This window comes from Amphiprion ocellaris, chromosome 15, assembly GCF_022539595.1.
Source record: "Amphiprion ocellaris isolate individual 3 ecotype Okinawa chromosome 15, ASM2253959v1, whole genome shotgun sequence".
NCBI classification, from domain to species: Eukaryota; Metazoa; Chordata; class Actinopteri; family Pomacentridae; genus Amphiprion; species Amphiprion ocellaris.
The window spans coordinates 9,865,545-9,878,557 of NC_072780.1; the positions used below are offsets into that span (position 1 = coordinate 9,865,545).

General features: G+C 41.2%; 1 protein-coding gene across 42 annotated transcripts in view; it reads left to right on the forward strand.

The window, feature by feature from the left end:
- Positions 1 to 1,441: 1,441 nt before the first annotated feature.
- The window catches only part of clasp2 (cytoplasmic linker associated protein 2), a 62,969-nt gene continuing 51,397 nt past the window's right edge, over positions 1,442 to 13,013 (forward strand). For 14 of the 42 annotated variants that reach the window (XM_035955029.2, XM_023285088.3, XM_055017717.1 and 11 more), the window contains exons 1-4: positions 1,443 to 2,495; positions 8,097 to 8,175; positions 11,199 to 11,302; positions 11,909 to 12,000. In XM_035955029.2, the coding sequence (XP_035810922.1) occupies positions 2,298 to 2,495; positions 8,097 to 8,175; positions 11,199 to 11,302; positions 11,909 to 12,000 (473 nt within the window). In that variant the 5' untranslated portion in view covers positions 1,443 to 2,297. Of the gene's footprint in view, positions 2,496 to 8,096; positions 8,176 to 11,198; positions 11,303 to 11,908; positions 12,001 to 13,013 lie in introns of all 42 variants that reach the window. The other 28 variants (XM_035955034.2, XM_035955035.2, XM_035955038.2 and 25 more) reach the window with 5 other exon arrangements.

Genomic DNA, 13,013 nt, shown 5'->3' on the forward strand with positions numbered 1-13,013 from the left:
TTCTTCAAACATTTGTGGAATGTTGAGCACATCCTTCCCTTTTTTATATAGCATTGTGGAAATGTTTATACAGGAAATGTAATGTATTCCCTCAACAACATCCCAGAAAACATTTTCAGAACATTGCAGGCAAAACGTTCTACTTTTGTTAATATATGAAATTACAGGAACATTTTTATAAACAACATTCTGTCATTTGATTGCTTGATGTAATGACTATTTTTTTGAGAATGTTCTTTCCTTTCTTCCTTGTTATCATTCTAGAATATGTTCACCCTAATTACATATCGAAAACATCTATATTTGTTAATAAGCCACATTACAGGAACTTGTTATGAAAAACATTCTGTCATCTGAGGCCTTGATAACATCTCAAAGACATTTTTTGAATGCTGGTTTGAGATCGTTACTCCGTATTTATCATGTGACATAATCTGACAACATCCTCCAAACATTCTCTAAATGTTCTAATTAATATGTTCTGTCTTAGTTGACTTTTAACCTCCTGGGGACATTATTTGAAATGGTATGTGAACATTAGATTAGAATGTTTTGTTTAACCCACCTGTTGTCTTCGTTTACGGGCACCAAAAAATATTGTTTCCTTGTCTGAAAAAAATCCAAAAATTCAGCAAAAAAATTCCCCAAATTTCTGAAAATTTACAAAACCTTCAGGAAGAAAATCCCAATAATTCCTTTAAAGTTTCCCTTAAAAGGTTTATTTAAAAAAAAAAAAATCCCCAAAATTTGGCAAGAAAATTCTTGTAAATATTTTCAAAAAATGAGTAAAAATCTTCCAAAAAATGCTATAAATATCCAAAGTGATTACATATATATCAGTAAAACTTCTTATATTTTCTTTAAGAACATTCACACAAAAAAATCTACCAAAATCCAGCGAAATTCGCTGGATTTTGGTTAATTTTTTTTGTGTGAATGTTCTTAAGAAACATTTTTAACATTTCTTTTTTTCCGCCAAAAAATGTTCATAGATTTCCCAAAAATGTTGAAAATGTGGACATCAGAAGTTTCACTTTAAAAATATATTTTTTTTCCCCACATTTTCAAACTTTAAAACGGGTCAAATTTGACCCGCAGTACAACACGAGGGTTAAAGCATTATTATGGCTTGCAGGTGATGTTGTGGGGATGTTCCCTGCTTACTTGAAATTTAATAAGAAGCATTTAAAGGAAAAAAACAAAGAAAGAAAAGCCTATTTGCCATTTGCTGAAGCTTTTAGGGTTACAATCTGGAAGGTCTGCTTTATAGTAAACTGCGGCAAACTGAATACAGGCTGTGCAGCAGTTGAACCGCTAGATGTCACCAAAGAGCCATGTAGCCTGTGGACACGCCCCCATAAACACTGTGATATGATTCTTGATTCTGGTAGACAACAGAAAGGATTCAACCATAAGTAGCGGGAAAAATATATTTTAGTTTCTTTTAGGGTGTCTACTTCATTGTTTAGGCACGAGTGTGGTTCCCAGCGTACCTGTTAATTTTGCATTTTCCGTCAGGCATTACGCTGGCTAGCTGTGCGGTGCCTGAAGACCCATCGGCCTGATCGTTGATCGGTTGCGCCTCCTGGTGAACTGCAGTCCCCGGCAACGCGCAGGCTTTCAGCGCCTAGTAGCGGGTTTAGTGGTAGCAGCGATTATTCCCGGATTAAAGTGAAACTAGTTACCGCGGGACTGGAGCTGAGTTGTTGTTGTGGAAGTTTGGTGCAAGTTTCTGGCCGACGGAGCGGACAGCTGAAGGACTTTAAAGCCTGTGGTCATGGAATAGAGCAGCGGAGTGGAGCCAGGCGTTAGGCCTGCGGAGAACTAACGTCAGCTAGCCGAGCTGTCTAGCATTGTTTGGGTCGCTGTGCTAACTAGCTAGGCGCTGTTTTTGTTAGCATAACACAGCGAGCAAGCCAGGACTGCTAGCTTGTTTGGATGCGGATATATTGGAGGAACCTGCTGAGGTCCACTACTCATTTCCTGAAGTTTCGCTAAGTTTTCCTCTGCGCTAACGTTGGGCAGAACAGAAAGTAGCGGGCGACGTTTTTGTCGTAACGTACAAAGTCGAGCTTGTTTTGCGGAGGGATGATTTATGTGCGAAATTAATCTATATTTTAGGAGAAATTGCATGTGGATGACCAAACATCAGTTAGGCGCAGTCCAGAAAGCACAATCTCTCTGCCCCTCCGCGGGACGACACTTCCCAGCTAGAGTCCTTCACAGCCCGTCCCAACAAACACAGTCTCCTGTCTTCGGCCGGCTTCAGTGGCTGGCCACTCGGCACTGAGTGCCCAATGGAGGAACATGACAACATGGACTATTTTTACCAGCAGGTACTGCAGAAAGACGTTACCCGCAGATTGCAGGTCGGCCAGGACCTCATCGACTACCTGAACGACCCGCAGAGGTCCCCGGACGTGGAGCAGGACAAGCCCCGGCTGGATAAGACCATCGATGAGTTAACAGGATGGGTGAACTCCAGCAATTTCAAGGTGAGAGATCTTGGCCAGTCATGGCATGAGGGTATCGCAGTGTCACTGTAGCAGCCTTCCTGTCGGCCTGTTCATGAATTATTTTCCACCAGTTTACCCGGTGAACAGGAGGAGAGGAGAGCATGGAAATTTTTACTGATATTTTCCAAGAGATTGGTTTCAGTTTGAGGAACTTTATTAGAGATAAGATATTTAAACGGGCTGTTGTCGTCTTGGAAATATGAAGAATACTAACTGATCTCATTTCAAGCAGAGCGACTTCAAATAATAGACAATATTTTATCAGATCCCAATCAAGCAAAGACGATTAAAGACTGAAATGCTTTATGCCTATTTTCCTCTCCAAACCTAGAAAGAAACAGGAAGCTGTGTGGTTATTTCTGACAACCTCGTCTTCTAATCCTGGATCAGAAGAGGCTGACATTTTTAGATTTCATCCCAGTGACAGAAGCACTTTTGCGAGGCATTCCTGTGGTTTGTCGGGGGTTATGCTTTTGTTTTGGCTGAGATTGTGTGTCTATGTTAAGGAGACCCATTGTCAGACTGTAGACTACTGGAGCATTGGATGGGATGGGGGAGGGGTTAGAAGACTCATTGTTATGACCCATGCTTTTTCTCCATCTATCCCTCTCTCATTTTCTCTCCCCTTTCATCACCCTTCCTTCTTGCTTTTCTCTGCTCTCCTCCTCACTCTCTCTCATGTATCCTCTGTGTGTCTGCACTTTTTGCCGTATCGCACAAACTTTGGAATCTGACATTTTTGCCAGGATGTCGCACCAATCCAGACTGCAAGTCAAAACAGTCTGAAGTCCTTTTCAAGCTGTTCTGAAATTTTACTCCCAAGTCTCTTTTTTGAACCGATTTAACAGTGTCTGCACTGATAGGCAGAACTCAGCAAGACTGTATGAGTGGAAATTCTGTGTTCAGCATAATGACGCATCCTCAGCCTCTTGAAAGCACATCACAGTTGACAACGCTCCGCAGCTAGTGGCAGAAAATGCTCATTTGTCGTGGTTGTCACTTTGTTGTTATTTGACAAAGATCATTGCCCCCGTTATTTCATGTACAGATCCGACATAAAGTGTCAAACATCTGTATTTGTTTTTGATAAATTAAGACCTAAACATTAGGTGCAATCACTGCACAAAACACATTGATGTTTGTCACATTTCCTCCTGGCATCCTCCAAATTCAGGATAAGAACAGATTCTGCATTTTTGCTCCACTTAAAACAAATTTAAGTTGATGATATATGATAGACCTGTAGACATTGACAGCATAGTCATAAATTTGGGAAATGTTGATTAAAGTTCGGACCTTTCTAAATATGATGAAAATTGTGAGATTTACATGAAAGTTTGTAGTTTATCTGTAAATAGATAGATTGACGATGAATCACCAGATGTTAAAAAACTTTTACAACCTGAATTTACACCTTTTCTGTAAAACACTGAGGAGAAACAGTAAGTGAATAATTTTAGATGTAGTGCTGTAATCTTTATTATGGCATTTACTGCTACCACTATCCGTCAGTTGCGGCCCATTGCTGCTGCCTTGAACTCCATCCCCAGCTGTGACAGGCTAACATTTTCCTTTGTTCAGGTTTTATGTGGATGACACGTACAGTAACTTGAGCTCAGATCAGTGTCTGGCAGTGATGTGCAAGTGAATTGTGACCCCGGAGAGGGCTTTGTACAGCAGGCTTTTAGTGATGATGATTGGTTCCCTGTTGGGCAAAAAAGGCAGGAGGAGATGGCTGTAAGCAAGATGCTGAGTCAGCACAGGGAAAGATGAATGGAGAGATGATGCAGCGTTGAGAGGAGGAGGAGAATACAGGAGGCGGTTGAGGCGGGATTGAGAACTGGAGTGATACATGCGATAACAGTGAGTGGAAAGTACAAGTCATGACCCATAAATACATTGCATCAGTTCAAAATGTTCAGATTAGGCGACTGTCACACTCAAGTGCATCTCAGGAATGGATGAAATACTGTATTTCCTGTGTCCCTTGCCTGTATTCCTCTATACTTGGCTTGTGTGCCCTTCACTGGCTCTTTTTTATAAATCAGTTTCGTTCTTGTCTTGTCTCTTCATTTAAATGCGAAGAACAGCAGATTCAGCTTTACATACTCTGCTCTAATGTCATTCCAGAGGCCAGCAGAGAACATTAATATTGCATCCTGCGTTTATGAGCAGCAGGTCCAGATGACCAGGCACAGGCTGAACTGATTGAGGGTTGATTCTGTTACCAAGTTGCCCTGCCCAGACATTTTGATTTGCGCCACTATGCTGAAATTTAGGAGGGAGTGTCAGGCATGCTAAATCATTTTGCCATGAGATGAGGGGCTACTCTCAACCTTGATAAAATCACCATGTTTGCTTTAAGACACAGTACACAAACAGAGCTAGCATGCAGTCAGAATTTATTGGAAAGAACTATCCACTTAAGTGTCAGTGCATTCACATTTTCCAATTTAACAATGAAATCATTTTGGCATTATCCTGCCGTTCCTGCAGACCCAACTCTTCCTGCAGGTGGTTCATAGGAAAAGCTTCCAGTTAAGGGAATCAATTGCAGCTTTGAGTGGGAAGCAGCTGCAGGAACCAATAAGGGTTACGTGGCTCTCGATAGTAGCATTAGACCATGATCTTAATCTGACTTTGGACTTTTCTGTGCTTTATCATCAGTGGAGTAGAGGTTAAAAGAAAAGTAGCAGGAGTTTTTTGCAGTTCAATAATTGTTTTGTCTTTCCCAACATCATGAATAATGATAACACCACACAGTTGAGTTACCAAAACTGTTGCTGTTTATTTTTTTTCATGGACTGCTTGATAATCTATTAAGCCTCCAGTTTTGCACATTTAGTCTACTGCTAAATGTTGCTGTGTGGGCCTTCTTTTTTTGTCCAAAACTCACTTTAAGCTTCTTGAGAATCCAGAATAAACCCTGTACATGGTATGCGAATTAGCAGGGTAAGCCACCATACGCACCAACCTGAGCCCTCACAAAGAACCATTCATACCGGGCTAAATATTTACAGTGTTTTTTTCCTCCAACATACCTCAGCCGCCCTGATATTTTGAAGCTTGCAGTCCAGAGATGCAGTACTTTGTTGCAGAATATGTGTCTGTCTCAGCGTTACTCAAGCACAGGCATAGTGTATTTTTCGGTGAAACCTTAAGTGCCCATTTGGTCCAACTTTTTTCTCTCAGCTTTCCTCCCTCATTTCCTCCTCAGTCATAGTCACAAGGTCTGTAAAGCAAAAGAGACCTCCTATTTTCTCATATCCAAGGTAGATAACGAGCACATTCCCTTCCATCTCTCATCCTCTATCTTCTCCTATTTGTCTCTCCAAGTGAAGATGCCATATGGTTGTGGGCGCCAGGCTTGTTGGGGTGCTGGGTGGAGGAGGGGAGGCCTGAGGGCTGTTTCCATCTCGTACAGTTTCTTCTTTCTCCTGCTGTTTTTCCTCTCTTTCGCCCCCTTCCCCCTAATTTAGGTCAGTATGAGGGAGTCATCGTATTGACCCGGGGCTCATGTTTCTTCTCCAGGTGATTTTTGTTTTCTGTGGTATTGCCTGGCCTTTATCCCTGTTTCCTGTTTTCCTCACAGCACCCGTTATCCCCTCATTTTCACTGTTACTGTAGTTACCTGGCTCTGCTCTTCCTTTGACTAAAATAGGGAAAAGCTGCAGTCTGACTCCCAGTTCATTACAGGACAGAGTCTGGAGAATAATGTTTAAATGGATTTTCTTTTTGGACTGTTCAGTTTTACCACAGCACTGCCAAAACAAGCATTCCAGGAGTGCAGAGCGGTGTGGGATGTGATTCTAATCAGAAACACAGTGGAAAAACTCAACTCTACTGCTAGACACCAAAATCTGTCTACCTTCCCCCTTACTAGTCCTGTCACACTCCTTTTTTTTTCTTTTAAGGCTCAAGTGAATCACAGCAGTGAGAAGCAAAAGAGATGAGTGATGGAGGAGACCATAAAGGCTGACTTTAGCAAACATCATGAATGCATTGCGTACGTCTTATTATAGTGTCACCTCCACATTTTATTCCACTGGAGACTCTGGTTATTGTGTTTATGTCCGAGTCATTTGATTTTACTAATATTCTTAAGTGCAAACCAGTGTGTGCTTCTGTTATGCAGGTAGCGTAAAGAGGACACAACAGTGTTACATAACCAGGAGTGCCACAGCTGCTGACATGCAGTAACATTTGTAAGAGTGCGGTGTTAAGCATTAAATATGACATTTATTTTCTCTGTTAAGGATGGTTATATAAAATGATTAAAATGTCACTGTTGCTTTGAGGTTTTGTGCATACGGTAAACGTAAAGAACCCATGTTATCCTTAATTACAGGTTTATTTATTCTTGTGTATTACTAGAATATATTTTTAGGCTTTAATTGTCAATCACATTTTTTGCCATAGTTTTCTCTTACTGTACATCACTGTAGCACTTCTTCTCACCTCTTGTCTGAAGCACTTTGTTTTGTGTCTTAAAAACAAGTCAAATTTGCTCTGATTTGTCAGCTAGCATTTCAAAAGCGAGGTACTGGAGGTTACATACAGAAGCCCAGATATACGACTATAGACAGAGAGTCCTACCAGATGTGACTCCATCAAGGAAACAATGGCAGCTGGAGAAGCTGATTATTCTGTGTTTGGATGCATGTCAAATTAGGCGTTTGACGATGCAAATGTGTCACACGGTAACATAATAAGCAGGGGAAGAAAAACATTGACTTTAAATGAGGTGTTTCAAGCAGGTAAGGATCAATTTTCCGTGAGAGAATAACTGCTTAGTGAACTTTGGGCTCTGTACGTTTGCTGGCCTTTTACATGCACAAAAAGCAATTACTTACTAACAAAACTGAGAAAGACCCAAAAAGCATAATATGGCCTTTAAAGTTGCTTGGTTGAACACAACTGTACAGTGCTGCTCATTCAGTCTGCTGCCCCATTTCACTTAATTATCGCCAGATTGCTGGACAACCACATGAATCATCTGACAACAATTGGACTCCCAATATGGACATTTGGCATTCTGAATAAAAGTGAAGTCATTTTATTGTACAGACAGTTAAACTGTGAATTGGAATTTTTTGTTCATGCACACAGATTTTTCCTTGGTGTATTATAATTTCCAGTCTCTGCTAGGTGTTTTATTTGTGTCGCACTGTAAGGCTCATCTAGATATGAGATTTTTGGGGACTCAAGAGATTTGAAAAACAGATGGCAGACTGACTGGCCTGCATTTTATAACTGAGTAAAGGCAAGACTTTGATCCCATGACAAAATTTCCCATTCATGGTTTCGACTGTCTGCCGAGTCAGCAAAAACTCGAGACAACTTGAAGCAGCTTTTTGAAAATCCAGTCAGGATGCTAAGATCAGACTGAAAATTATGCTAAAACCTCTGCAGTGAGAACCATATTACTCCGTACTCCTTCCTATCACTGCTGCGACTGTGGTTAATGTGCAAACAGACAGTGAAACCGGTCAATGTGGAAATTTCTGGACCAGAATCCATGCATTAATTATCGTGTGTGACCTGCTATAACCTTTGTCTGTGTCTCACTGTGTTTTGTAGGTGGCATTGTTGGGGATAGACATTTGTGGTGCATTTGTGGATCGCATGGGAGAGCGGTTCAAAGGATACCTCGGCACAGGTGAGCTATTATCTATTTCCTCCCTGTATTTCCTTTAGGTTGCACTCTGTTTACAGTGAAACTCATTTATTGAAAAACACTCTGTTTTTTTGTTTGTTTGTTTTTAAACGAGCTTGCATACAAATACCATAAAAGGGATTTCTCTAGTCTTTTTCACTGTTTACGAAATGCGGAAGAAAACAAAACTTCATGATACACACAAATTCTTTTTTATGTTTTGTGGCGGGCCTTTTGGACATGAAGTCTGTAACAAACAAGCACAAACCTGTTGTCAGCCATTCTATAGCCAGCACACACTCATCTAGTTTGACCTTTGTAGGAGGGATTATAAGGATCTCTTCCTTTGTTCAGTTTATCAGGCTAAAAAGTTAATGCCTTTTGCAAAGTGCTTCATCCATTATCTGAAGCAGTGAGTGATTGTCACGGACAAGGTTGTCCTGCTGGCTTTAGTCCGAACAGTTTTCGGGCAGAAAAATAGGTATACTCACAAAAATGTTGTATATTGACTCAGTTTTGCTTCTCCATACTACATTTAGTGTGATAGTTTATGGGTTGTTGTACAGACTCCTCAGTGTTTAGGCATATGTCCTTCCATTTTGTCTCTCACTTCCACTTTGTGGTTCCCCAGAGACAGAATAGCAACACTGCTGTCAAGCCTGGCACCACCCCCTCTGTATTACACACTCTTTTAGTCTCTATATTTGCGCTATAGCTCACCCTATTACACCCCAAAACCACACCTTGCATTCATGACTTCATAGACTGAATCTCGTGTCAGATTTCATGCTTTGGAAGTGCGTGTTCTGTCAGTGCCAGCCCTTGTCTGTGCCCGCTTGAGGTGCCACCAGCTGTCTTTGTCAGCCAGACTGGCTCTTGTCACCAGCAAACATGCATAACCCTGCAGTGCAGCTCTGGGAGGACTGGGTCTGTCACACTGTGCAAAGTCTGCCACCACACGAACCAGTATACACACACACACACACACACACACACTCTTCATCCGCTCACCGTCTAGGACAGTGTCCCAGCTGAGCTGTGTTTGCATGTATGTGTAATGAAACTGTGTTTCACATAGATGGTAAAAACAACTCTATGAACCACCGCTGGTCCTGGAATCTCCCTCCCTCCCTCCATCTGACTTCCATCTCTCCTTTCCTGAGCGCTGCCGCCTTCTCCCTGCACCCACCCTCTTCCCACACATGCACACTGAGGGGAGGAAGATGAGATCATTGACACTGAGCGATTGTATTGATCTACAGGCCTGACTTATTATACAGTGTTGCTGCGATTACAGTGCATAAGTGCGCGTGTTTGTGCGTGCACAGACACTGTGCTCTTTGCCATTCTGCCAAGTAGCTCTCTTGAGTAAGGTGGAAATGGAAGTGAAACATACAGCTCACGTAGGGATATAGCTCTGACTCAGTTATACAGTCTTGTTTGCACACTGACGGATAAGATGAAGTGATGTGATTGGCCTGGCAGCTGTGTGACCTCCAAGTCAGATTGTTCTGTAGAAGTCTCTGTGTATGTTTTCATCTTTACTACAGCAAATGACGTTATCGTGTGCAACAATGCCCCCCCTGTCATTTTTTTCTGTTTGAGGGTATTGTCCTTGTTGCCAAGGCAACTAGATGTTTTGGTAGCATAACGTACACATACTCGCAGGAAAAGGACGGGTGACATCACTCTATCACTCCCCTCGCTGATGTTTCAGACTAGGAATGTGGGTAGGAGTGTGTGTGTGTGCTCATGCCATTCTCTGTGTATTTATGTGTTATCTCATTGAGTGAATGTCAGAGGGAGGTTTTGAGTTCTTTTGTGACTCAGAATGTTTATCATTTAAAACTTTGTCTGGTGTTTTGGACTTTGAGTTAAAGTATGAGGCTGCCTATGCTGTATGACTTTGCAAATATTAATAAATCTCTGTCTATACTTACTGAACCAAATATATCTGTGGCTCTCATCCAGAAGCTCACTGTAATCGACAGGGACGTTATTCTTTCAAAAGCTCATAAATATGTTGGGTTTTTTTTGTTTTGTTTTGTTTTTTTTAATAAAAGGCTAGCAAGCTTTCTAAAATAGACAGGCACTGCAGTTTTTAGCAAACGTAACTCAAATATTATTAAATACTTAACTCGTTAGGGACTATTTTCAGCAGCGACTTTAGTGTGCATGTGTGTATGGAGTTATGACTGTGTGAATGAGCTCACCTCAAGATGAACAGCTGTGAGTGTTTCATTGTAACAGACATGTCATAGCAATGAAGGTCTAGAAATTAAGTTATGTGCATTACTAGTTTTGCTCTGTTTTGTGGGATTTAAGAGAAATATAGATTATTGCCAAACCTCTTATTTAAATAGGATGGCTTAATTGAAGATTAAAAACTCATATTAGCAAGAGCCAATGGCAGTTTTTTGTAGATTAAACGCAACCACGTCACTGTTTACTTAATGTTGAAGCTGAAAATGCACAGGGCTTATGGTCTTTATTTTTAACACTGTTCCCCTTTTCATAAAGATTAGAGTGACCTATGAGCATTTTAGTTCTCTGGAATTCCAGCATTTAAAGGCTCTAGCGTTTTAGTCTTTACTGTGTGTCACTGCATTACATCGGCCGCACTGACATGACAGCATTTGATGATCTTGACATTATTTTAGTCACGGTCCATTTCCTGTCCACTCTTTCCCCTTGTCTTGTCAGAGCCCTGGTGTCGATGGTGGTATTGCTTCAGCTTTTACATTATACTGAGTTTCTTCCTCTGTCACACACACCCACAGACTTAATACTAAATGTGAACAAATACCTTTGTATAGAGCTGCCTTTTAAAAACACTCCACTTGGGGGCAGTCTTTATTATCTTTGGCATTTAAATCCAATAGAGATTTAGTGTCATGTGTGGCCTAATTTGTCCTGTGCTTGACATAGGTGCACATTGAACTGTATTTTTCATATTCTGACTCTCATTGCTACCCCCACCCTCTCTTCCTCTCGCTCCCTTTGTCCTTCATTTTGTCTGTCTGTAGTCTTGCCAGCTCTGGTGGACAGGCTGGGTGATGGGAAGGACCAGGTCAGGGAGAACAGCCAAGCACTCATCCTACGCTGCATGGAGCAGACTGCCTCGCCCATGGTGAGATTCACACAGACGTGTACATAAAAATCCTCAGCTCAGGACCCTGATCATACAAATCCTCTTGTAATAGGATTGATTGATGTCACACACCACTTGGATCACAAAAATATGACAGTTTTTGTCATGTAAAGCTTATTTACATCTCAATCCAGACTGGTCTGGTTTAGGACTGTATTTTAGGTTCAGAAACTGACAGCAGATGGTATGAAAAGTTGCAGCTATGAAAAGCAGAGTTATATTGTGCACTGTTAAAGGAGCCAGCTGGCTGAAACCTATTAATAACAATTCTAGTTATTCTAGTTATTAAAAAAAAATATGTTTAAGATTCAGAACAGGAACACAGCAAGCAAATCACAGCCACCTGCACTTTAATAATTTATCTCACCACAACAGAGGCAATCTATGTTTTAGCTCCCTCTTGTGGTTGTTGGAGGAATTGCATAGCTGCATCTATTCTGTTTTATATTACCAGCACACACACACCACACATACACTTCTCCACAAATTGTACCCTCCTCTGTCCTCTGTAATCTCCTCAACTACTGATGAGTTACCTGGCAGAACCTTCTCTTACTCTTATCCCTCTCATTCTTCTTCTTCCAGTATGTTTGGGAAAGACTGCTTCCTGGTTTCAAACACAAGAACTTCCGCAGTCGAGAAGGAATCTGCCTCTGTCTCAGTGCCACGCTCAGCACGTGAGTTACTTCTGTTTCGTAATCTGTGTATGAAAGCCTAACTTATTAAGTGTAAGACTATTGGGTATAGGGCATGTTTTCTTTCACCTTGTGTGCAGATGGTCACATTTTACTCCTTACACTGAATTTAATATATATTTACACCGAATGTGTAGTCTGACAGATTTGCAGTCCTAATCACACACTGCTGGCGTACATTTTCAGCATGGCTTACTGAACGTCCCACACAGTAGGGGGTGCACAGTGCAGTTAGTGCCACCTTCATGACCCATTTTGTGTGTCCAAGTAACACACATGTTCTCTGTCTTCAGGATTAATCCTCTTAAGTGTTTGTGTGACTCTGTAGAGTTGGCACATGTGAAACAAATGGCTCCACGGCTTTTGTCATGTGGTGTTACAGTCTTCGGGCACAAATGCTTATTTCTAAGTGAATTAGTTTGTCCTAATTTCCTCCAGTTAGTTATTAGAGGATTCCTACATGGCCAGAGATAGCAGGGAAGTTGCTGCCATAACTCAAAGTGTTATAAAGAAACATGCATATAGATGTAAGACTAAACACATGCTTGTTTGTGGCAGCTTGTTAAGATCTATGCACGTTGGCCTTTACTGTATTTTCCACCTGGAGGTTACACACACAGCAAATCCAGGCTGTTAGAATTGCTGTGCTAATTATAGCATGTTTCTGCTAATGGAAAGTGACACTGTTGTGCTAAATGCTAAGCTGCTGAATGATAGTAAAGCTAAATACATCAAGAACGTCCATTAGGAATGAGTAGACAGAGTAAAACACGGGACAGAAATGGTCTGCTTTTGGGTTTTAACATATTTATATCATCTCTCTTGTGTGCAGTCCACATGGCCGCAGATATAACAGTGATGAAGAAAGCTCAGTGTTGTAGAGTTTTGAAGAAAATGGAAATGGACAAAGCACACATTCGTTTGCTTGCGTTCTCTATATTTACAGTGTATTTCTTTACACAGCTGACATGTTTTCTAGGCGATGAAAGCATTTC